Source organism: Elephantulus edwardii, unplaced genomic scaffold, assembly GCF_000299155.1.
Source record: "Elephantulus edwardii isolate Elephantulus edwardi_28Jun2011 unplaced genomic scaffold, EleEdw1.0 scaffold00121, whole genome shotgun sequence".
In the NCBI taxonomy this organism is placed as follows: Eukaryota; Metazoa; Chordata; class Mammalia; order Macroscelidea; family Macroscelididae; genus Elephantulus; species Elephantulus edwardii.
In genome coordinates, this window is record NW_006399871.1 from 9514818 (window position 1) to 9536992 (window position 22175).

Consider the following 22175-nt stretch of genomic DNA (forward strand, 5'->3'; position numbering starts at 1 on the left):
GAGCTTCCCGGAACTCTTCGGACGCCATCTGGAACCTCGGAACCCCGGGCCTGGACGGGGCTCTAGCAGAATAAGGATCGGGCCCAGAGCCCGCAGCAGCGATACTCACCATCTTGGCGGCGTTAGGCGAGAAGGAAGAAGGCCCGACCGAAACTGCGCATGTGTAACAACAAGCCCCGCCCCTTCCGGGCACCCAGCCGGCGACGTAGACAGTGATTGGCCGGCGAGCGAGCGAGCGAATGAGCGTACGCATGCGCACAGCCAAGCTTGGCGTGACCCGATGGGTCGTTCGCCTGCGGGTGCAGTGAAAGCTTCCTCTATGATTGGGGTGGGCAGTACTTGGGCGCTTATTTGGACTCTGGGATGAAGCTGATGCTCACAGAAGCTGTTGATTTATATTGTCCACTCTGTTCTTATCCTGCTTGTATTCCGCTCTAGCATTCTTCCATCTTTCCTTTTACGCTCCCGAGTTTTGTCTAAATCCTTGTATTCTTTCTCGTTCTGTGCCGTCTAGTTGGAATCTACCCGTAGTCGACCTTCCAGCGGGTTTTCAGAGGCAGTAAATCGCACAGGGAGAGGGTGTTTCATCTTTCTCCAGAGGAGCAGCTGGTAGATTTGAACTGAATGCCTTAGGGAGTTTAGAGCAACTCTTTACCACTAGGCCACCAGCGTGTGTTGCTAGTAACTTAATAACACGTTTTTGTCTTCTCTCTATGCTGTCAGGGACCTCTCCAAAATGCTAAAGATCATCATGATGTCAGTCTAGAGGCCGATTCAGGCCATGGTCTTTGTAATTACTTGCTATGCATCAGAGAACTGGAGAGTAGCTAAGGATAATGGAAGAATCGATGCCTTTGAGTTGTGGTGCTGGAGTACTGAACATATGATGGACTGTCAAGAAAACGAACATCTGTCTTGGAGAGGGTGAAACCAAACTGCTCCTTGGAGGCAATGATTTTGAAGCTCCATCTCACATATTTTGGGCACAGGGCCAAGAGAGACTGGTCCTTGGAGAAGGACATCAAGCTTGGAAGAGTGGAGGGGACAGTACAGGAGAGGAAGACCATGAATGAAGTGGATTGACACAGTGACTGGGGTAATGGGGGCAGGTGTGTCAGAGACAGATTGGCACAGCACATAACGACATTCTCAATTCTTTACCAATAGTTTAGTCTTTTTAAATAATTCAGGCTACAAAACTAGTAAAAATTATCATAACTTCTTAAGTTTTCCAACTGTTAATGTTACTGTATTTGCTTTTATAATTTTTTTCCACTTGAGAGTTAATTGCAAATGTTATGACCCTTTATCTCTAAACACTATAATGCATACTTCCTAAAAATAAGGACACTCTCTTAAATAATCAGAACATCGTTCTTGCATATTGTAAGGAGGGACCGTCCTTGGGGAGGGACATGCAGGAGGTGAAGGCCCTCTGAGGTGGATTGATTCAGTGACTGGGGTAATCAGCATGGGTGTATTGGAGACAATGCGATTGGCACAGGATAGAGCAGAGTTTAGGGCTGTTGTACATAGGGGCGCTGAGTCGCAAGTGACTGGATGGCACATAACAACAAACAAGTTCTTGCATAAGAACACTGCCCAGTTCTTTCACTTCTTCATGATCTTTGATGTATTTTAGTTAAAGAATGATAATATTGTTAGACTTCAGTGAGCCACTTCCAACTCATAGTAATTCTATGTAAAAAGAAGAACGACCGTAGTTGGTAGGTGCAGTTGAGTGTCTCATGGTTACCCTCTGAACAGCAGATTTGACCCCTGTGCTGTCCGGTGCCATCCTCACAATCTCTGATACACTTGAACCCACTGCTGCAGTCACTATGTCAGTCCATCTGGTTGAGCACCTTCTCTTTCCTTCACATCCCCAAACTTTATCATCTTTGCCTCCAAGGAGCCCTCTGGCTGCACCTTCTGCAAGACATACCTGTTTGATCAGGAAAGATATTGCACTGGGAAAGTCTGCAGTTAGGGGTCTCTCGAAATTACTGAGGATCAATGATGTCAGTTTGGATTATGCGTGATTCAGGCTACAGTCTTTTCTGTCACTTGCTGTGCATATGAGAGCTGCACAATCAATAAGGATGACAAGAATTGATGCCTTTGAGCTGTTGGAGAAGGGGACTGTATATTCCCTGGATGGCCAAAGGAACAAATAGAGGATGCCTATAGTAATCCCATGTAAATGCTCCCAGTCAATGCTGCTGCTGTGTTAGCCGTCTCACTGAAGGTCTTCCTCTTTTTTTGCTGACCCTCCACTTTTCATTGTCAGGGGCCATCAAGTCAGCTCAGCTACCCCGTGAACATTGGATCTGAACCTTGCCCTATCCTGTGCCATCTGCATCATCTCTGATTTTAGTCTGTTGCTGAAGTCACTGCATATCTTAGAGGGTCTTCCTTTCTTTCGCTGACCATCCACCTTTTTTTTTAATGGTTTTTGACACTTGATTTTTTTAAAAGCTTTTATTATTATCGTTATTATTAATTTTAATGAAAATTTACAGAGGTTTTGGATTTCCATTCATTCATTGTTGCACCATCCACCTTTCTAAGCATGATGCCCTCCAAGAACTGTCCTCTCCTAAAAACATGCTCAAAACACGTGCGATGAAGCTTCACCATCCTTGCCTCTGAGGAGCAGCCTGGTTATACTTGTTCCCAGAGAGATTTGTTAGCTCTCTTGGCAGTCTGTAGGATATTCAGTAGTCTCTGACACAAAGGCATCAATTCTTCTGTCATCCTTAGTCATTGTCCGCCTTTAAGATGCGTAACAAATAATTGAAAAAACCATGACATGCACCAGATGCACCTTGATCTTTAAATTGACATCTTTGCTCCTTAACACCTTAGAGAGAGGTCTTTGACAGCCAATTTATCCAATGCAATAGATCTTAAATTTCTTGACTCCTACTTTACCAAGCAAGATTTTCTTTTTTTCCTCCAGAGTCTGGTTCCTTTTGATAATATGTCCCAAGTATGTGAGATGAAGCCTTGTTATCGCTCTCTTTCAGATATCTCTTTAGTAGTTTATTATGGTTCTTGCTGTACATTAATATACTCTATTCATCCTCTTCATTCCTCTAGGTCGTATAGCCCTGGTGTACAAGTTGCCATACAGCGGTCACATGTGGTTGCTATGAGGCTGAACACTTTGACACTGTTGTGTCAAATGTGTTAATAGCTGATTACCCAATGTGGACAGAGAGTGGGGTGGAGCTCCCTGATTAAAACAAGCTTGGAAGCAGGAGTGGCATCCACTTCCGTAATAGCTTGCCTCTGGAAACCCTATGAACCTGGAGGGAGGATGAGAGACACCCAAGCGTTAAGGACTCTCCTTCATAGGGTTGCTATGAGTCGCCAGTGACTCGACGGCACTTAACAACAACAACAAATTCATCCTCTTACAGGCCTTTGGGTGGTTCCCAATTAGAAAGTACTACAAAAGACTTCTCTATGAACATTTTTACTCATGTCTTTTACTTTATACTTTCGAAAGTAAGATACCAAGCCTAAAGATTAACCCATTTGCTGAGACCTTAACAAGCACTGTGCAAATACAAGGGAAATGGGGGAGGGGGAGGAGAAAGACCAAAGTGCTGCCCTCACAAAATGTATATTCTTATGGCCACAAACCTGCAACAACCCAAAAGGAAAGGGGAGGAGGTTAAAACAATTACAATTGTAGTAATTAATAACTCTGAGAGAACCAAAGGAATGAGAAAAAAAAAAAAGTACAGGCTGCAAATAAAACACATGGGAGAGGATTGCTGATCTTTGTGGAACAGCCAGAAGATTCCATCCACCTACCTTTGAGTGGGAAGTGCAATTCCTTACCCACTAGGCTACCAGGGCTCCTTTGTTGTTGTGTACATTGAGTCGGAACCAACCCATAGCTGACCCTCCAGTGGATTTTCAGAGGCAGTTAATCCCTCAGCAGGAGATTGTCCATCTTGCTCTCTGAAGGGGCAACTGGTGACCTTGAACCTTGTGCCTTCAGGATTACAGTGCAGCTTCTTGCCACTAGGCCACCACAGCCCGCTAGAGCTAAATGGGTAATAAAAAAGGTGCTGCTTTAAAAAACTTGCCTACACAGTTTATGAAAAGAGCCTAGTAAATCAATTTGGCTGTACATACTGATATAGAATGCACTTCAGGATAGAAATGGAAAGTTACATGTGTTGGAATCTTAACTCCAAAAATAGAGAGCTTTCTAACTAGGTGAAAATTCCTGTATCTCCATGGAAACACCTCTTCCTCAAAGGCACAGCATTCCAAGGAGGGATGCAGCTTTAATGAACACAGTTGTAAACAAAACAGGATGAGGAATGAGTGACAGGGGTCTTCAGGTAGAAGAGAGGCTGACGTGGTGCTGTCTCGACAGTCTAAACCAGACTCACTCCTGCATAAATTCATTCAGCAAATACTCAAGGCTTGCCACGTGCCTGGAGCTGTTCTCATGACACAACAGTGAACAAGTGGGGTAGACGTTTCTATTCCAGCACACCTTGTATTCTACTAGGTGGACACAGGAGATAAATATATTCAGTATACATGTGATTGAAAAAATAAAGTAGAAAGGAGGCTGGGGAGTGAGAGCTAAAATTGCTGTCGGACTGGAAGCATCACTTTTAAATAGGGAGGTAAGGGAAAGTCTTACCAAAAAGCTCATACTTGAATAGAGACCTGCCAGAGGCCACTATATCAATACTATCTTTCTCAAAAGAAGAAAGGATGCAGATAACAAAGAGTTTTTCTTTTCAAGGAGAAGAGTGATTTGGGGGGGTGGGTGGCAGTGGGCAGGGAGAAAAGTGCAACAATGAATGACTGGAAACCCTAAGTCTCTGTAAACTTTCATTTAAATTAATAAAAAAAGATATGTTTTTAAAAAAAGGATGCAGAATCCATTCAGGGTGTAAAGTTGTTGTTGTTGTTGTTGTTATATGCTGTTGAGTCACCTTGGACTCATAGAGACCCTGTGAACTACAGCTCTGAACCCTGATCTATCTTGAGCCAATTTCATTGTCTCTAACACACCTACTCCTATTACCTCAGTCATTCCATCTCAACCAGAATCTTCCTCTTACGCTATCCCTCCACCTGTCCAAGGATGATATCCCTAGCCAAGGACTGGTCCCTCTTGACAGCATGCCCAAAGTATGTCAAATGGGTTTCAAAATCCTTGCCTCTAAGGAGTAGCCTGATTTCACCCTCTCCAGGACAGACATGTTTGTTCTCTTAGCAGTCCATGATATAGTCAACACTCTTTTCCAGCACCACAACTCAAAGGCATTAATTCTTATTCTGTCATCCTTAGTCATTGTCCAGCTCTCTGATGCACAGCAAGTAATCTCACAGACAGGCACACCCTAGTCTCCAGACTGATATCATTGCTCTTCAGTACTCTGGAGAGATCCTTAACAGCAGATTTCCCCCAATGTAATTCATCTTTTGATTTCCTGGCTGCTGGTACCCAGAGTGTTGATTGTGAGCAGAGCAAGCAGAAGCTGTTAACAACTCTTCACCGCCTGTCATGATGTTACCCTACCACTGGGTCCAACTAAGTTTAGGAAATTTATTGCAATCCTGGTGGCAGAATAGCATTTCCTCAAACCAGCGTTGAAAGAAATGACAAAAGATTATCAGGTAACGCTATGAGATATGCGCTCATGCGGCATCAAGTTGTCACATAGCCACTTTGAACTCCAGCTTATGTGGAACTCTGAATTGCAGCACTCCACTGTTGCACATATTTTGAATATATTGTCAGGAGAGGCCAGGCCTTGGATCAGAACATCCTCCTGGGAAAGCGGGAGGGTCAATGAAAAGAGGGCCCTCACAGGAGATGGATCAACACCGTGACTGTAGCAATGGGTCCAAGTATATCAGGGGTGGTGAGGGTGGTGCAGAACGGGTCGCTATGAGTTCTGCTCGACTCGACAGCTCCTGACAACTCTGACCTTGAGTCAACGATATTTGTATCCTTCAATTATTAGCAGTCAGAGCCGGGTACCTTGGAGATGACTTTTCTTTCCATCCCCTATATCCAGCCAGACTGGAGAGAGGATGAAAAGCACCCAAGCGTCAAGGACTCTCCTTCATAGGGTCACTATGAGTCGCCTGTGACTCGATGGCACTTAACAACAACAACAACAACATATCCAGCCAGACAGGAGGTCTTGTTAGCTCTCCCTGTAAATCTATCAACAGTCTGACCACCTCTTCCCTCCTGCATTTCTGCAACCTTTGCCTTAGCTGTCCTTGTCTCTTGCTTGGAGAAAGGCCGTAGCCTCTGTGATAGTGATTTCCCAAATGACCTTGCTGTCTCCTGATGTTCAAATCCTTATACAGTGAAGGTCCCTTGAGAATGGCCTTGACCTTGTGACATGGTTGTAACATGACTGAAGAGCTGTCCATTCTCAAGTCAGCTTGTACGAGGATATGCCTTATTCCCCATCTTTTCTGTCCACTGGTTCTAATGAAGCAAGCTACCTTATTGGGAGCTGGCTTATGCCGTCACCTGCATGGTAGAGACAAGAGGTTATAGGCAACAACCCCTGAGGCCAGCAGTCCAGTAGCCTGAAAGAATACTCTCAGCAACCAGCCCAGCCTGGTGGGAAGCAAGCTGCTCCCTTGTTGAGCCCTGAGATGAAGGGGGCCCTGGGTGATCCCTGACTGAAGCTTTGAGAGACTCCCTGAGCCCAGGGACCCAACCAAGTCAATGTCCGACAACGGTGAAATCACAGTGCTGTAGTGACATCATAAAAGGTTGTTTGAAGCCACAGAGTTCTGGCATAATTCATGTAAGTTCTTAAAGATGCTCACTCCTTTGATATCATGCTCTTCTGTATCCTAAAGAGAGCAGCCGGAGGGATCCTTTCAAACAGATCATCACTGTCGGCTCTTCACGGTGCCCTACGAGGCCCTTCACTATCTGATCCTCTCTCAACTTTCCTCATCCCTGATCTCTCTCCTCCCTGCTCTCGTTTCTCCCACCACACTGGCCTCCTTCCTGTTCCACGGGTGGGACAAGCAAGCTCCTGCCGTCAAACCTGGATACTGACCGTTCCCTCAGTCTAGAACATTCTTCACCCAGACACCTGCCTGGCACCCTCCCTCATCACCTTCAAGTCTTCTCAGTGGGGCCCTCCTAGCAACATTTGGTTGCTAGTTAAAAGGTGGACAATTTGAACCCACCCAGGTGTGCCTCAGAAGAAATGCCTGGCTGCATCCTTTTGAAAACTCAGCTACTGAAAACCCTGTGAAGCGAAGTTCTACTCCAACACATTTGGGACCACCATGCGTTAGAATCACTGTGACATCAGGTGATTAACACAGAATGACCCATTGCTTCATCACAGTCATTTATTGTCAGTTTCCTCTCTGTCCCTGCAAAAATGTAAGTTCCAGGAAGTCAGAAAACTTTGGTTTTTGTTCATTCTCAACAAGTTCATCCTGGAGAGTGTGAAGCCAGGCTGCTCCTTGGAGGCAAGGATTCTGAAGCTGACTGACATACTTTGGATATGTTGCAAGGTGGAATCAGTTCTTGGAGAGGGACAGTGCAGGAAAGGAAGACCCTCGATGAGATGGATTGATTCAGTGACTGAGGTAATGGAAGTAGGTGTGTTAGAGATAGTGAGATTGGCACAGGATCGAGCAGGGTTTAGGGCTGTTATACACAGGGTCGCTATGAGTTGTAGGCTACTTGACAGCACATAACAACAACAACAACAACAATTCAAAGTGCCTCAAAATATCTTTCAATGGAATGCCTTTAATATTAGTTGAAGAAGTAAAATTATTAATTGAAATTCTGTCTGAGAGATTTGGAGCCTCTTGTTTTAACAGTAGATAGAACATCTGCATTTTAACCTGTCGCTTGGTCAGAATCATTGAGATCTGTGTACAGGGAGATCCAGTTTCCTGGTCTCAAATATCTGACCCGCGGTGATCTCTTTTGCTATCTGACATTGTGACCCCTTCATCTCAGTCCACTGTGACCTGAGCCTTCATCCTAAAATTGAGTGAGGGTTTCTACAATCCAAAGAAGGCAGGTAGACGGGAGGAAGCAACGCAAACCTACAATGATACCATTTTGCACTAAGTGTAACCAATCTTCATATATTTACCCCTAAGTGTCTCGAATGTGTGAGAGTGACTGGGTGTTTTGAAGAGTGGCCTGTGCTCAGCTCCGCATGTTCACCCAGAAGCACCTGAGAAGTCAGTTACTAAGACACTGGAGAGCAGTTACACTCTGATAACACAGGAGCTCTTGGTGGGGGGGGGCGTGCAGTATGTGTTGAGCCAATTGAAAGGTTGCTCATTCAGGTCTACCAGCCGCTCCATTGGAGCGAGATGGACCATCTCCTCCCGTGCAATTTACAGCCCTGATGAGGGCCAGCTCTGAGTGGCTTCCAACTTGATGGCAGATACTACTAGCACCAGGTGTTAAATAGAGCAACAAGATTTTTAAATTGAACTCAACCGTTTAAGAAAATCTAACTTCTTCCAATGTAAAATTGGGGGGAGGGGAAATAGAAAATTATTTTACTTCTCTTATTTTTACTTCTTTTTATTTGAATGAAAGTTTATAAGCTATTGATTTTTCATTCAATCATTAATAAACATTTTGTCTTATTACTAATTGTAACTGCCTGATGTGATTGATTAATTAAAATGTATAATCAACCTCTTATTACTATAATATTCCTTTCACTTTATCGAAGATTTTTGTTTAACTCCTGTCTCTCCCTTCCCATTCCAAGAATGACTCTTTGTGTAATCCTTTCCTTTGCTTTTTTTTCCTTTTTTCTTTTTTTCCCTTTGCTTTTTATAATCATAGTTTTACATAGTAATTGCCCTCAGCTTTTATTTCCTCTAGAATCATCCATGCTGTGCAGTGTTCCACAAGTTCTTCATTTTTCAGTGATGCATAGTACTCCATAGTGTGAATGTACCATAGTTTCTTCACTCCATACACAGCCAGCCATCAGCAGATCCTGCTTGGCTATACTTCTCAAGTATTTACGGTATCTGATCATTGCATACAATTTACTTCTCCCGGTCCAAGTCACAGGCATGTCTCACTTGGATTGTTTTCATTGCCTCCTAATGGTCCAACCCGTGTCTGCCCATCTCATAGCCTCACCTCATCTCCACCTTCCCGCTCACAGAATTTTGAATCAACTCCCAAATGTGACATTAAATTTTATGTACCAGCTTTAGGCTACAGTTCTCTGTTCAGTCACACACACTGATCTGGGTGTTGCTGGGAAGGTGCCCTATAGACGTGATTAAAGGCCATCAGCTGAGTCTAAGTAAGAAAAATCATCCTAAATAATCAGGATGGGCCTGATTCAAATAGCTGAAAGGTTTTCCTAGCAGAGCTGAGTTTCCCTGAAAAAGACAATTCTCCTGTGATTCTTCCCATCCCTCTCGGCTGTGACAGCCTTTTCTTTCTTTCTCTCTCTCTCTCTCTCTTTTTTTTTTTTATGGTCGGCCCAACACATTTTTTTTAATCTGCCCAGCTGGTGGCTTAGTGGTAAGGAATTGCACTGCTAACTCAAAGGCACTTGGTTTGAATCTACCAGCTGCTTCATGGGAGAAAGACGAGTAATCTCCTCCCATGAGATTCACTGCCTCTGAAAACTTGCTGGAGGGTCAGCTGTGGGTTGGTTCCTACTCCATAGCACACAATTACAGTTAGTTGCCATCATTGCATATATCCCTTCCTCACAATAAATATCTTACCCTATTCTGTTTTTTCATTGAATCTGGACTGATACACAGACATACAATTCTGTCTGTAATGTTCAGTGAATATCTAAATGATAAAGATTCTTTAAAAAATAGATAACACCAACAATACCATTATCTCACCTAAACAAATCTTACCTACAAAAGAGTAGTAATTCCTTGATATAATCTAACACTCATTCAAATGTTCTGACATTCAAGTGTCTTTAATTCACACATAACTCATTGCTGTTGAGTGGGAACTGATTAATATCTGACCTTTCAGCCTGTGAATTGCACAGGAGATCTCCCATCTGTCTCGCAAGGAGCCGCTGGTGGATTTGAACTGTCAGAAAGGTATATACAGGCTCTGGGTTAGGCAGTACAACTCCCTGTACTCTACGCCACCAGAGGGCGACAATCTGCACGCTAGCAGGATTTCTCCAGGGATCCAGCAGAGAGCCTTCATGTCCCAGGTGTCCCAGGATGAAATCCATCTGCATTATTTCCTTTAGAATATCAGCCAACTGGTTCAGTGGTTGGTACTTAGAAGACGTAAGGTAAATGGGTCAATGAATAAATGAGTGAAACATGATTTTCAAATTTAAACGTCTTAACTCCACTAGGCACTGACTAAATACAATATTTACTTCTTAAAACTACAGCTTGGGAAAAAGATGCGCCATCTCTCATGCGGTTTGCTGCCTCAAAAACCCCACCAGAGGGTCAGTTATGGGTTGGTTCTGATTCAATGATGCATACAACAACAACAACAACTACAACTGCATAGGGAGCACTGGTGGCCTAGTGGTAAGAAACTGCTGCAATCCCAAAGGTAGGTGGTTCGAATCCACCAGCTGCTTCGTGGGAGGATGAGCAATTTCCTCCTGTGTAATTTACTACCTCTGAAAACCCACTGCAGGGTCAGCTATGGGTCAGTTCCGACTCGATGGCACACAACATCAGCAACAACCGCATGAGGTAAGGCACTCTGGTGGTGCAATCCATAGGGGGTTTGTGCAACCAATCCAAAGGTGGTGCATCTCTGGTGGTTTGAATCCACCAGCTGCTCAAGGGAGAAAGAATCTGGGCAGTCACTTCCTGTATGATTTACAGCCTCCTGAAAACCCACTAGAGGTTCAGCCATGAGTTGCTTCTGCTTCAATAGCAAGGCATTGATTGCATTTATTGCATTGTCTCCATTTTATGGATGAGGACATCAAGGCTTAATGAGGCTGAAAGACTGTCTGAAGCTCTTAGTTGTCATAAGTGAAAAAAATCTTTGAGTTAACCCAAATCTTACCAAAAAGGTAATTTTACCTTTTGTTGTACTGCAGATGGAAAGTTGACTCTATAGCACCCAACAACAGCATATTTAGAAAGCACATAAATGGTAAAAAAAAAGGTAACAGCTGCACTTAGTATTTGGTTATAGAAGATCTTAGTCATCCCTTAAGTCTTACCTATTATTTTCCCAAGGCAACTCTCCTCTTTCTTCATATTCAAGGGTAATACTTTTATCTTCTATTTTTTAACTGTTTAAATAGAAACCATACATTTATTATTACTTGTGATTATTTTATGTATATGAACTGTAACTCACAAGACAAAGATTTAAAGCATTAAAAAATAAATGAAAAAAGTGTAATTTCTAAATAAGCTCATTTCTAAATGAGGTTTGCCTGGTAGCCCCTAATACAGTTTGACACGACAAAGAGGGGAAACAGCAGGAAAGTCATATCAAATATGCAGAAAAAATGGAAAGAAATTTTTATTCTTATTCCTTCTTTTAAAGCTGTTACCTTTTAAAAAAATTTATTATTTTATGTGTGTGTACCATCAAATCATATCTGACTGGTACAGGAGAAGATTGCCCCCCCTTCTCCAGCAGAGCATCTGGTGGATTTGAACTGCGTGCCTCTGAGATTGCAGTGCAGCTTCTCGCCACTAGGCCACCAGAGCTCCAAGCTGTTACCTCTTTAAAATATAATTGGAATAAACTCTCCTTTGCATTTGTTTTTGGACAATTTGTCATTTCAGTTTTCCGTACCTTCTGTGTTCAGTTCTACGTGTTTTAAAATGTATATAAATATACTGTATATTTATGACTTAGTTTTTACACTCAATATCATATTTTAAAAGCCCTCTATTTGGGCCCTATGTTTATAGTTCTTTTATCTCCATTATTGCATGGTATTTTCTAGTACATCACTATTGATGCATCCATTTACTATTGACGAGACCCTGGGTGTTGCTTGGAACCTTCTTAGGCATGCTAGTGTATATAAGACAAGTGTCTCTAAGGCGTCCTGCTCCGAAAAGTAGATCAGCAAATGAGGAAGACCCTCAATGAGATGGATTGACAATTGATGACTTTAACAATGGGCTGGGCTGGTCCTTAGTGGAAAACCTGAGGATGGTGCAAAAATGCCACAACAGACCACTAGGAGGCGCAGTCGATTCAACAGCACCTGAAAACAACACGTGTCTGAACTGGACTTGTTAGGTCATTTGGTGTATCTTTAGTTTTCTTAGCACACTGTTTTTCCAGGGGGCTTATATTGATTTACTCTCCCAACAGCATTGTCTGAGCGTTCCAACTGATGTAAATCTTAACTAGCCCTTGACAAAGTCAGTTACTGGGGATCAAGATCTGTGTGTCAGGTTGCAAACTTAACAGGGCTCTCAATACCAAATAAAGTCACGTTAGGTCACTAACATGTTAGGAGTCAAAGTTTTATCAAAGTGAAAGCACGGTAAACTCTGGAATAAAAGTGACAGAGTCGTTTTTGTATTTCACAAGGAAAAGCATTTTCTTAATTTTTAAAATCCCTGCCATGAGGGTTGAGGGAAGACAGAGAAGGGGAGGAATGATGTATACTGCATTGAAACAGATGAAGGAGAGAACTGTTTAAAAGGGATATGTGATTGGGTATTATTGTCATGACAGGAGTCCAGAATGAAGGCTGCACATTAGAGTGGACTTGGGGGGAGGGATTGCATAACGATGAAAGACTTTTTCTTTTACTGTTCAAAGAGAAGAGTGAATTGGGAATGGGCAGGGAGAAAAGCGCAATAATGAAGGATTGGAAACCCTAAGTCTCTGTGAACTTTCATTAAAATTAATAAAAAAAATTTAAAAATAAAACACACACACACAAAAATTCCTCTCATAAATAATATCTTGGTTCTGGAGGAGAAAGAGCGCCATATGCAAGTTAACAAACACACACACTGTGAACCAGATAAAAAGAAGGGTTCTTTATTCCAGGGAGGGGAACGTCATACGCAGCAATCTGAAATCATTTACTCTTTAGCTTGTAATCAGCAGAGTTGCTGAAGTTTTTTGTCATCTCATCTAAAGTGTAAACTTTAGATTTAAACGTTTCTGTAGCTGCTTCCCCCCCCCCTTTGCCTTGTTAAGACCCACAGCTTGCAGAGAGTAGTAACCGTGAAATTTGAGGCAGTAATTGGTAAGCAGATGATAGAATAAGGATGTCTTATGAGGGCATTGATTATGTAACTGATGGGCAAAACTGGCATGCGGTGCAAGCAACACAAAGCGATCCTCAGCAAAAGTTGAGCAAAGGAAACATGGTCTAGAATGCAGCAAGTTCTCTAGGTGTGAAAGCGTTTCACAGGAGGCGCTGGTAATGTAACAGGGAGACATATGACCCACACCGCGGGGAACCTAGTGTCCAGAGAGCTCTGAATGGGGTTCCACTTTGAGAATGGCCTGTGGTTTTCCGGGAGACGTTCTGTGTGTCTGTGTGCTTCAGGTTCTACCCAAGAGAAGCTGAACAGTGGTCACTGCCTTGGGAAAAGGAGTCTTTCTCCTGCAGGAATTCTGTTTTACCATCTCAGGGGCTCACTCAGTGTTTACGGGATTGCTGCAAGGGTGAGTGAATGGCCAGTGGGATTAAATTGTAAAGTGAGACATGACTGGTCAGATGGTCTTCACGGCATCCACCAGCTTCCAAACTTGCAGGGATATCAAGGGAGGGAAATGCGCCCTGAGATCGATTCTTCCTCATTCAACTGTCACCTCCCTACACTACTTCTGGGAAGCTCAGGTTGAGGAGCCTGACCTTGACGGCTTCTCTCTCCTCCGCTCCCCAACAGATCCAGTGGGTGGTGGGGTCTCCAGAGGAGCACTGTGCACACTTGGGGGCTCTCCAATAGGCGCTTTGGCATTTACATCAGCCTCTGAGAGCCTGTGCTCTTAGATTGCTCAACTTCAGCTGTGCTTCCTGCACGTGTCCATTTGGCCCGCCTGGCCCGGCACCACCCAGCCTGGCTCTTGGGCAAGAGCCTGGGATCCAGGAGCATCTTCCAGAGGCTCAGTCAGAATCCACGGCGTGGTCGAAGGAATGCTGGGAGGACTTCTGTAGCCTGGATGCGGCACACAGATACACCAGGAAGGCCAGGCACAGCAAGGCCAGCGTGGCAAAGGAGGCGAGGATGCCCACAAAGACGGGCGGCTGCACGGGCAGGCGGATCAGGGGACTCTCGGCAGGGATCTGGTTGGTCAGGTTGAGCATGTAGCCAAGTGACCACGCGATGCTGCTGTTCCCCACCTGTGGGAAAGAGGACACAGCTCAGACCGGAAGGCAGGGCTTGAGTCTGGACTTACACACCCCAGAGTCACACTCATGTCACCCTGAAGCTTATGGAGGATACTGGTCCAAGGAGGGCAAAAGTTCTTGTCCAAGTTCAGACACAGCAGAAGGCTGGGTGAGAAGCCAGGTCAACTGTGACTTACCAAGGGCTGAGGGCCCCACTTGCAGCACTGTAGAGCAAACAGCCCAAAGAACTACCCTCACCACCTCGTCACAGCCTAGCGTGAAGAAGGCACAGTCTGCAACCCTGACAGTGTTTGGCTTTGTTTTCCTTTGCAAAGACACAGAAGGCTTTGTGCCTAAAGAAATAAGGTCCGGAGTGGTGTACTAACATAGCTGGGTCTCTAAGGATGTGAGGTCAGTCCGAATAAAAAACAGACTTTGTCAATTTCTTCTGGTAGTTCCATTAATATTTGTGGCGCATGTTTTAAGATTGTTCTACTAATTGTCTAATGCTTCAGAGTCACAATTTTCTTTTTTTCATCACAATTTCTAAACCTCTACATCTTAAATGACACTCTCTGTTATAAAGGCTGCTTTCTCTAATATTATATAGCTACTTCAGCTTTCTCTTAGATATTTGCTTGACAGGCTGAGCTCTGGTGGCCTAGTGGCAAGAAACCGCGCTGCAATCCTGAAAGTTCATGGTTCAAGGCCACCAGCTGCTCTGTGGGAGAATGATGGGCAACCTCCTCCAGTTCAATTAACTGCCTCTGAAAACCCACCAGAGGGTCAGCTACAGGTTGGTTCCGACTCTATAGTACACAACGACAACAACTATCTCAGTTTTCTTTTAGATATATTTGCCTGACAGGTTAAAATATATTTTTTTATTATTATTTTGTGTGTGTGTACCGTCAAATAGGATCTGACTGGTACAGGAGGAGATTGTCCCTCCTTTCCCGGCAGAGCATCTGGTGGATTTGAACTGTGCGCCTCTGGGATTGCAGTGCAGCTTCTTACCACTAGGCCACCAGAGCTCCCCTAAAATATATATATTTTTTTTTTAAATTTTCAACTTTTCCATTTCCTTATGTTGAAAGCTAAGTGTTTTTCTTATAAACAGCATGTAATTGATCTTTTAAAATCCAATCTGACAAGGTCTTTCTTTCAATTGATGGGTTTAGTTTATTTATGATCATTGAAATTATTGATATATTTGGATTTCTTTCTACCAACTTACCTTTGAAATGCAATTATTGCCATTTTTATATATTTATTCTTTCTCTTTTTAAACTTTATTTTCTTAATTTTAATGTTTATAGAGATTTTGGATTTCCATTCATTCATTGTTGCATTTTCCCCCCTGCCCACCCCTCCCCCCTCAGTTTGGTTTTCTCTTTGAAAAGTAAAAGAAAAATTATTTCATTGGTATACAATGCCCCCTCCTATTAGTTCTTTCTTTAAAATTATATCAGTATCTTCTCTTAATAAAATTAGACTGTTGGGCCATTCTTAGGTCCTTATCTCTTATCTTTCTCCATCACATCTACTCCATCATGCTGGATTTTATCTATAATTCAACTCTAAATTGTTATGGATGGATTTTTCTCCCCCCCTTTGGTTTTAATTTTGGAGGTTTTTTTAGACCACATAATTTATTCTTTCTTCCCACACCTCTGTAAGGGACTTCTGTTGGCCTAGTGGGCAGAGAGTTACGCAACCAACCCAAAGACAGCTTGTTCAAATCCACCAGCTGCTCTGAGGGAGAAAGATGAGCTATTTCCTCTTGTGTGATTCACAGCCTCTGAAAATCCACTGGAGTTTCATCTGTGCGTTGGTTCTGACTCGATGACACACAACAACAACAACATACTACTGCAACATCCCCATGCTTATTTCTCTTATTTGCTTGCTTCCTTAGACATATTTGCATTGTAAGCCTCCAAGTGGAAAATCCCCTTCAGTCTTCTTTTGTCCTCATATTTGAATTCCAAATTGGCAGAGCATGAAATTCTTTAGGATCTTGAACCCTAGAATTTTCCATCAATCCTAATTTGCGCTCTGTAGATAACAATTCATCATCATTATCCCATCCACTTTACTGGTAATTGGGTTCATTAACAGCAAGGCTCGGAGAGCAGATGCCACCGGCACTCCTATGTCTCCAGGCAGCCTTGTTTTCATGACTTAATTTCATTTAAGTAAAAGCAGACAGTCATAGGCCTAATGCAGGATATTGATTGGTTTAATCTAATTATTACTGCAGATGGGATTGAACAGATGGACTCCAGGCATCCTTCAGGCTTCCCATGAGTGAGTTCTGAAAAGTGAGTATCTTCCCCTGGACCTTGAGATCAGCACTGACTGAAGGCATTCAGAAAGCGAGTCCATCCCGAAAATGGGAGGCTCCTGCCCTCCTACTGGTCACAGCAGCAGTTCTAGCTATCCGACTGTTGTAGACTTGACCCCTTACCCATTGTGTGTATATACATATATCTTAGGACTGCTGTGAGTCAGACTCAACCCAACTCTCAATGGCACCTAACAACAACAATCATGCTCTCTGTCTAGATACACATTACCTAGACAGACAGATAGATATAAGATATATAGACAGGCTGTTAGGTGACACTGAGTCAAGTACCATTCAGAGCAACTCTGAACAACAGACCTGAAACCTGTCCTATCCTGTGCCGTCCTCATCATCTCTTATCACTTGAATCCATGGCTACAGAATCCATCTCATTGAAGGTCTTCTCTCTTTGGCTGACCCTCCACCTTTCCAAGCACGATGTCCTTCTCCAAGGAATAGTCTCTCCTAGCAACGTGCCCAAAGTATGAGAGACAAAGCTTTACCATCTTGGCCTCCAAGGAGTTCTCTGGCTGCACTTTCCCGAGACATATGCGTTTGTTGTTTTGACAGTTCAAGGGATGTTCAGTACTCTTCCCCAACCTCACAGCTCAAAGGCATCAATTCTTCTTCTGTTATCCTTCTTCATCGTCCAGCTCTCAAATGCAAAGCAAGTGATTGGAAAGACCATAGCTTGAATCACACGCATGTTAGACTTCAAACCAACATCGTTGCTCTTCAGTATTTTTGAGAGGTCCCTGACAGTGGACTTACCCAGTGCAATACTTCTCCTGATCTCCTGACTGCTGGCACCAAGAGAGTTGATTGTTGATCCAAGTAAGATTAAATCATTGACAGTTTCAATCCTTTCTCCATCTATCATGATGTTGTCTAGTGACCCTGTGGGGAGGACTTTATTTTCTGGATGTTGTAATCCATATTGAAAGGTTTCATTCTTCATCTTCTACAGGAAGTCAGGGCTGTGGTGGTTAAAGCATGGAATCCTAACCACTAGACCACCAGGCAGCGATAGATACAGATGTAGATATTTGCAAAGAAAATTTTCCTCACTCCAAAAGTCTTCTTTAAAACTTACCATCCCATAGGCTCACTCATAAAGAAAATTCTTACTTAATGATAATGTAAATTCCTCATGCCATAAAGCCTGCATCTTATGCTGACATAAATATAAAATGGAAAAGCAATTAGTTACTATTCGTTTAAAGAATATATAGCTTATTTTGGTTTTTGTTGAGCATCTACACAGACCTGCGACTCGGCGGCACTTAACAACAACAACATCTACACAGAAGAACATATACCAAACCAGCAATTTCTACATGCACAATGAGTGAAAATTCTGTTTTCAAAAATTAAGTTCTAGGGGAGCTTTGGCTGGCCTAGTGGCAAGAAGCTGCACTGCAATCCCAGAACTGTGCAGTTCGAATCCACCAGATGCTCTGCTGGAGGAGGGACAATCTCCTCCTGTACCAGTCAGATCTGACTTGACAGTACATGTACAAAAAAAAGAATAAAATAAAATTTTAAAAAATTAAGTTCTATTTGAGGCTTCTCTTTAGAAGAAAATGATTTCAGTTTCTCAATATATTTTCCTAATCATTCAAATAAATATTAACTAAGTACCTACTGTATTCTAGTTCCAGTGCTGGGATATGAAGAAATTCAGACAGATTCCTGCCCTACGGTGCTCCCTGTTCATTGGCTCTTAGTTCTAACGCTTCCTCTCCGGGAAGGCTCCCTGCAAATTGCTCATCTAAATTCTCTGCTCTCCTGAGCGGCTCACAAATGGCCAGTCTGAAGTTTAAAATGACTGACCCTCTTTTGTCTTCCCCTTTTCTTCTGCACACATACACACCAGAGCAGTAATTTCGACAGGAAGAGGGGAACTCGATTCATGCTCTGACTTACTTCTTTCTTGAAATGGATTTGGGGCCAGGTCTCCTCCGTGAACCGGTAGCCGCCGATGAGCAGGTGGTAGATGTAGTGGGCGGAGAAGCAGTAGGAGCGAGCATACTCCTCCTCAAACTTGGCCAGCAGCAGCGGGAGCTGAAAAGAGTCACAACAGATGAAGGGCAGGGCCAGGAGGCGTGTGTCCAGTCACATGCAAGACGTCGGAGGTCAATGGTGACGGCTGAAAGCACTTTATCACTCAGGATGTAATAACAGAAAATTATAATAACACAATCTTTTAAAAGAAGCTATCATTGCCATTGAGTTGGAACAGACTCATAGCTGGCCCTCCAGTGAGTTCTCAGAGGCTAAAAACTGCCTGGGAGGCGACTGCCTATCTTTCTCTCAAGAAGCAGCTCATGGATTTGAACCACCAGAGAAGAACCTCCTTTGCATTAGTGACTCCTTATGGACGAGGCCACCAGAACTCTCTGGATAATAACTAGATGATAATTAAAACATACTTATAATATCACATAATAATAATCTCTAGAAAAAGGGAGCTGTAGTGGTCTATTGGTAAGGAACTTAGCTGCCAAAGTAAAGGCACATGGTTTGAATCCACCAGCTTCTCTGCAGGCAAAGATGGTCAGTTTCTTCCTCTGCAATTTACTGCCTCTGAAAACCCACTAGAAGGTCAGTGCTGAGTCAGTTCCAACTCGACAGCACACACAACAACTTCTAAAATTTTTTTTAATTTTTATTTCATTATTCCTTGTGTGTACCGTCAAATCAGATCTGACTGGCACAGGAGGAGATTATTCTTCCTTCTCCAGCAGAACATCTGGTGGATTCGAACCACGCACCTCTGAGATTGCAGTGCAGCTTCTTGCCACTAGGCCACCAGAGCTCGCCTTCTAAAATCTTGTGAGTTCATATTATGTGCCAGTCATGTGGTCATAAAATTACGTGCATGTGGTCATAAAAATTAATTCACAACATGAAGATGAGGTGAAAAACAAACAAAACCCTGATACTGTCAAGTTCAAGTTCAATTCTAAGCAGTTTTTGCAGGACTGCTCCCCTGGGTTTCCAAGGCTGTAGTCTTTATGGAAGCAGGTGGCCACATCTATCTCCCAAAGGGTGGCTAACTGGTTCAGACCACTGACGGTTTAGTTAGTAGTTGAGAACTTAACCTCTGAGCCACCAGGGCAGTCAAATTTTATAGATGTAGTGGAAAGGTAAAAAGAAAAGAAATAGATTTAAAGATATAAAGATAATAAAGAAAAGAAATATGATATATCAACTAACAATACCAACAATAGCAAAGTTCAGCAGCACAGCAAACAACAAATGTTGGCGAGGTTGTGGAGAGATTGGGAGTCTATATTCACTGCTGCTGAGAATGTAAGACGGTACAGCCACTATGGAAGGCAGTCTGGTGTTTTCTCAAAAAGTTGGAAATAGAAATACCATCTGACCAAGCGATTTCACGACCGAAAATATACCCTAAAAATAACCAGAGCCATGACTCAGACAGATGTATTCCCACTCATGTTTAGTGCTACGTTATTCATAAACGCAAAGAGAGTGAAGCAACCCAAGTACCCATAAACAACAACAACAGCAACTGAATAGAAAAGCTATGGTACATTCACACAATGGAATATTACACAGCACTGAAAAACAGTGAACTTGTAAAACATGACACAACATGGGGAAATCTGGAGGACATTATGCTGAGTGAAATATTTCCATCACAAAAGGACAAATACTGCATAATACCACTCTTATAGGACAGACATTGGGGGCAGTTGGGGAGAGAATGGGAAAAGAGTGGATAATGAACACTTTAGATCAGATGAGGGGAAGAAATGCTCAAAAGGACTATATGACTCGGCACTATATGCATAACAACAATCTGGAACAAGGGGTGCACTGTGGGGAGGGATGGCTTGGGGGAGGGAAGAAAAGGTGCAACAATGGAAAAAATAATAGAAAATATTTTCAACATTTAAATAAAGAAAAGAAAGCCACTTGCTGTGCCATAGACTCCGATCCCTGGTGACACTGTGGATGCCTGAGTAGATCTGTGCTCCACTGTGTTCTCAGTTACTGATTTTCTGGACCATGTCACTAGGGTTTTCCTTCAAAGTGCCTCTGGGCAGACTTGAAACCCCAAACTTCCGGTTAGTAGCTGAGTGTGTTAACCAAAGACTCAGGTGAAAAGGCAGAAGAGCATAAAGCTCAAATTCAAAACACACGTACACACGTACGGGATACACCCCGCAGTACTGATTAGCGCTGACGCAGATCCTTTCCTTTTACTGACCTTGCTCCAATTCTGCAAGCAGAAGCTCCAGGTGCTGGAGTTGAAGGTGTGTAAGGAGAAGCTCCCCGAGAGGTTGAGAGCATTGGCGGTGTAGTAGAAGCCTGCGAAAGCCTGGAAGCAAGTGACAACACAGAAGAAAATGAGTCTTCCGGATGGGATCCAAGAGAAATGGGAGCTCAAATGGGTGTGGATGGGGACCAGAAAAGTGGGAGACAGGCCAGCAGAAGAGAAACAATAAGAAATGACTACTTGATGGGGAGAGAAATAGAACATTTTCAACAGTTTTTGCTCTTACCACAAATGGCCCTTCAACTTTTGGCTGGTAGACTCCATTAAAGGAACAGGCATCTCTGTCATGGCAGCTTTCAAATACAAATAGGGAAGCCACCTTTTCCCTACACAGCCACGGGTCCCCGGTTCCTTTAAATGTGATGATCTCGTTGGGGCTGTAACTTGTCGGCTTCAGGTCCTGTGTGCACAGGCTGTCAAACACGTGGCCCTCAGTGAAGGTGGTCACATAACCCCGAGGGTAACAGGGGTTGGTGACGTTAGTTTTGGTGGGAGAATCCTGTAGGTAAGAGAGTGAAGTATGAGGAACCATTCTTTTCTTGATAACCAAGTGCTTCCTTTTGCCAAATTCTCACTACTTCAGCTTTCCAGTGCCAAGAGAAACACAAAAGCCCAAACAAGCATTCTCCCCTAGTGTGTACGTGACAGCAGAACATGGGTGGGCTAAAGAACTCAAGTGTGGGCAGAATAGAAGAGACACCATGCCAGGGACAATGCTGCCTCGTCTTCACAGGATCTAATCCCATCCCCACCATGGTCCTGTGAAGCAGGCTTGATAAATTCCATTTCGGTGAGACAATAACGCTATCTTCAGATGAATTTATTTGCGGTAATTACCTGGTAAAAGAATCCTAGAAATACAAATAACAATGTTCTGATAAGTAAGCCAGCCACACTTTCTGTTGACAATCACTATTGCCAGGTTTTTGTTTATTCTTCAAGAGCAAATGCAAATCTCTTTTCTTCACCTCACTTCTATTTTGTTTGAAAAAAGGAAAAAAGACAAATGGTCCGAGTCTAATTTGCAACACCAGGGTCACTTGTGGCTGAAATATTGTTGGGGAAAAAAAGTCAAATCAATGATCCAGTTACTTGGCATCTCCCACCAGATGTGACATTTTAACAAATTGCCTGAGAGAATATAAATGATGTCTGACTTGCTCTAAAGAAGTTCAGCAAATATTTGAGTTTGAATTCTTCA

General features: G+C 43.1%; 2 protein-coding genes across 2 annotated transcripts in view; both read right to left on the minus strand.

The window, feature by feature from the left end:
• LOC102856760 (60S ribosomal protein L14-like) overlaps positions 1 to 253 on the minus strand; it is a 4403-nt gene extending 4150 nt beyond the window's left edge. Inside the window, exon 1 of the mRNA XM_006893070.1 lies at positions 110 to 253. Within this exon, the coding sequence (XP_006893132.1) occupies positions 110 to 253 (144 nt within the window). The remainder of the gene's footprint in view (positions 1 to 109) is intronic.
• A 13837-nt stretch (positions 254 to 14090) lies between these two features.
• ENTPD3 (ectonucleoside triphosphate diphosphohydrolase 3) overlaps positions 14091 to 22175 on the minus strand; it is a 57612-nt gene continuing 49527 nt past the window's right edge. Inside the window, exons 7-10 of the mRNA XM_006892999.1 lie at positions 21201 to 21473; positions 20906 to 21016; positions 18592 to 18729; positions 14091 to 14327 (exon numbers count right to left, since the gene is read on the minus strand). Of these exons, the coding sequence (XP_006893061.1) occupies positions 14091 to 14327; positions 18592 to 18729; positions 20906 to 21016; positions 21201 to 21473 (759 nt within the window). The remainder of the gene's footprint in view (positions 14328 to 18591; positions 18730 to 20905; positions 21017 to 21200; positions 21474 to 22175) is intronic.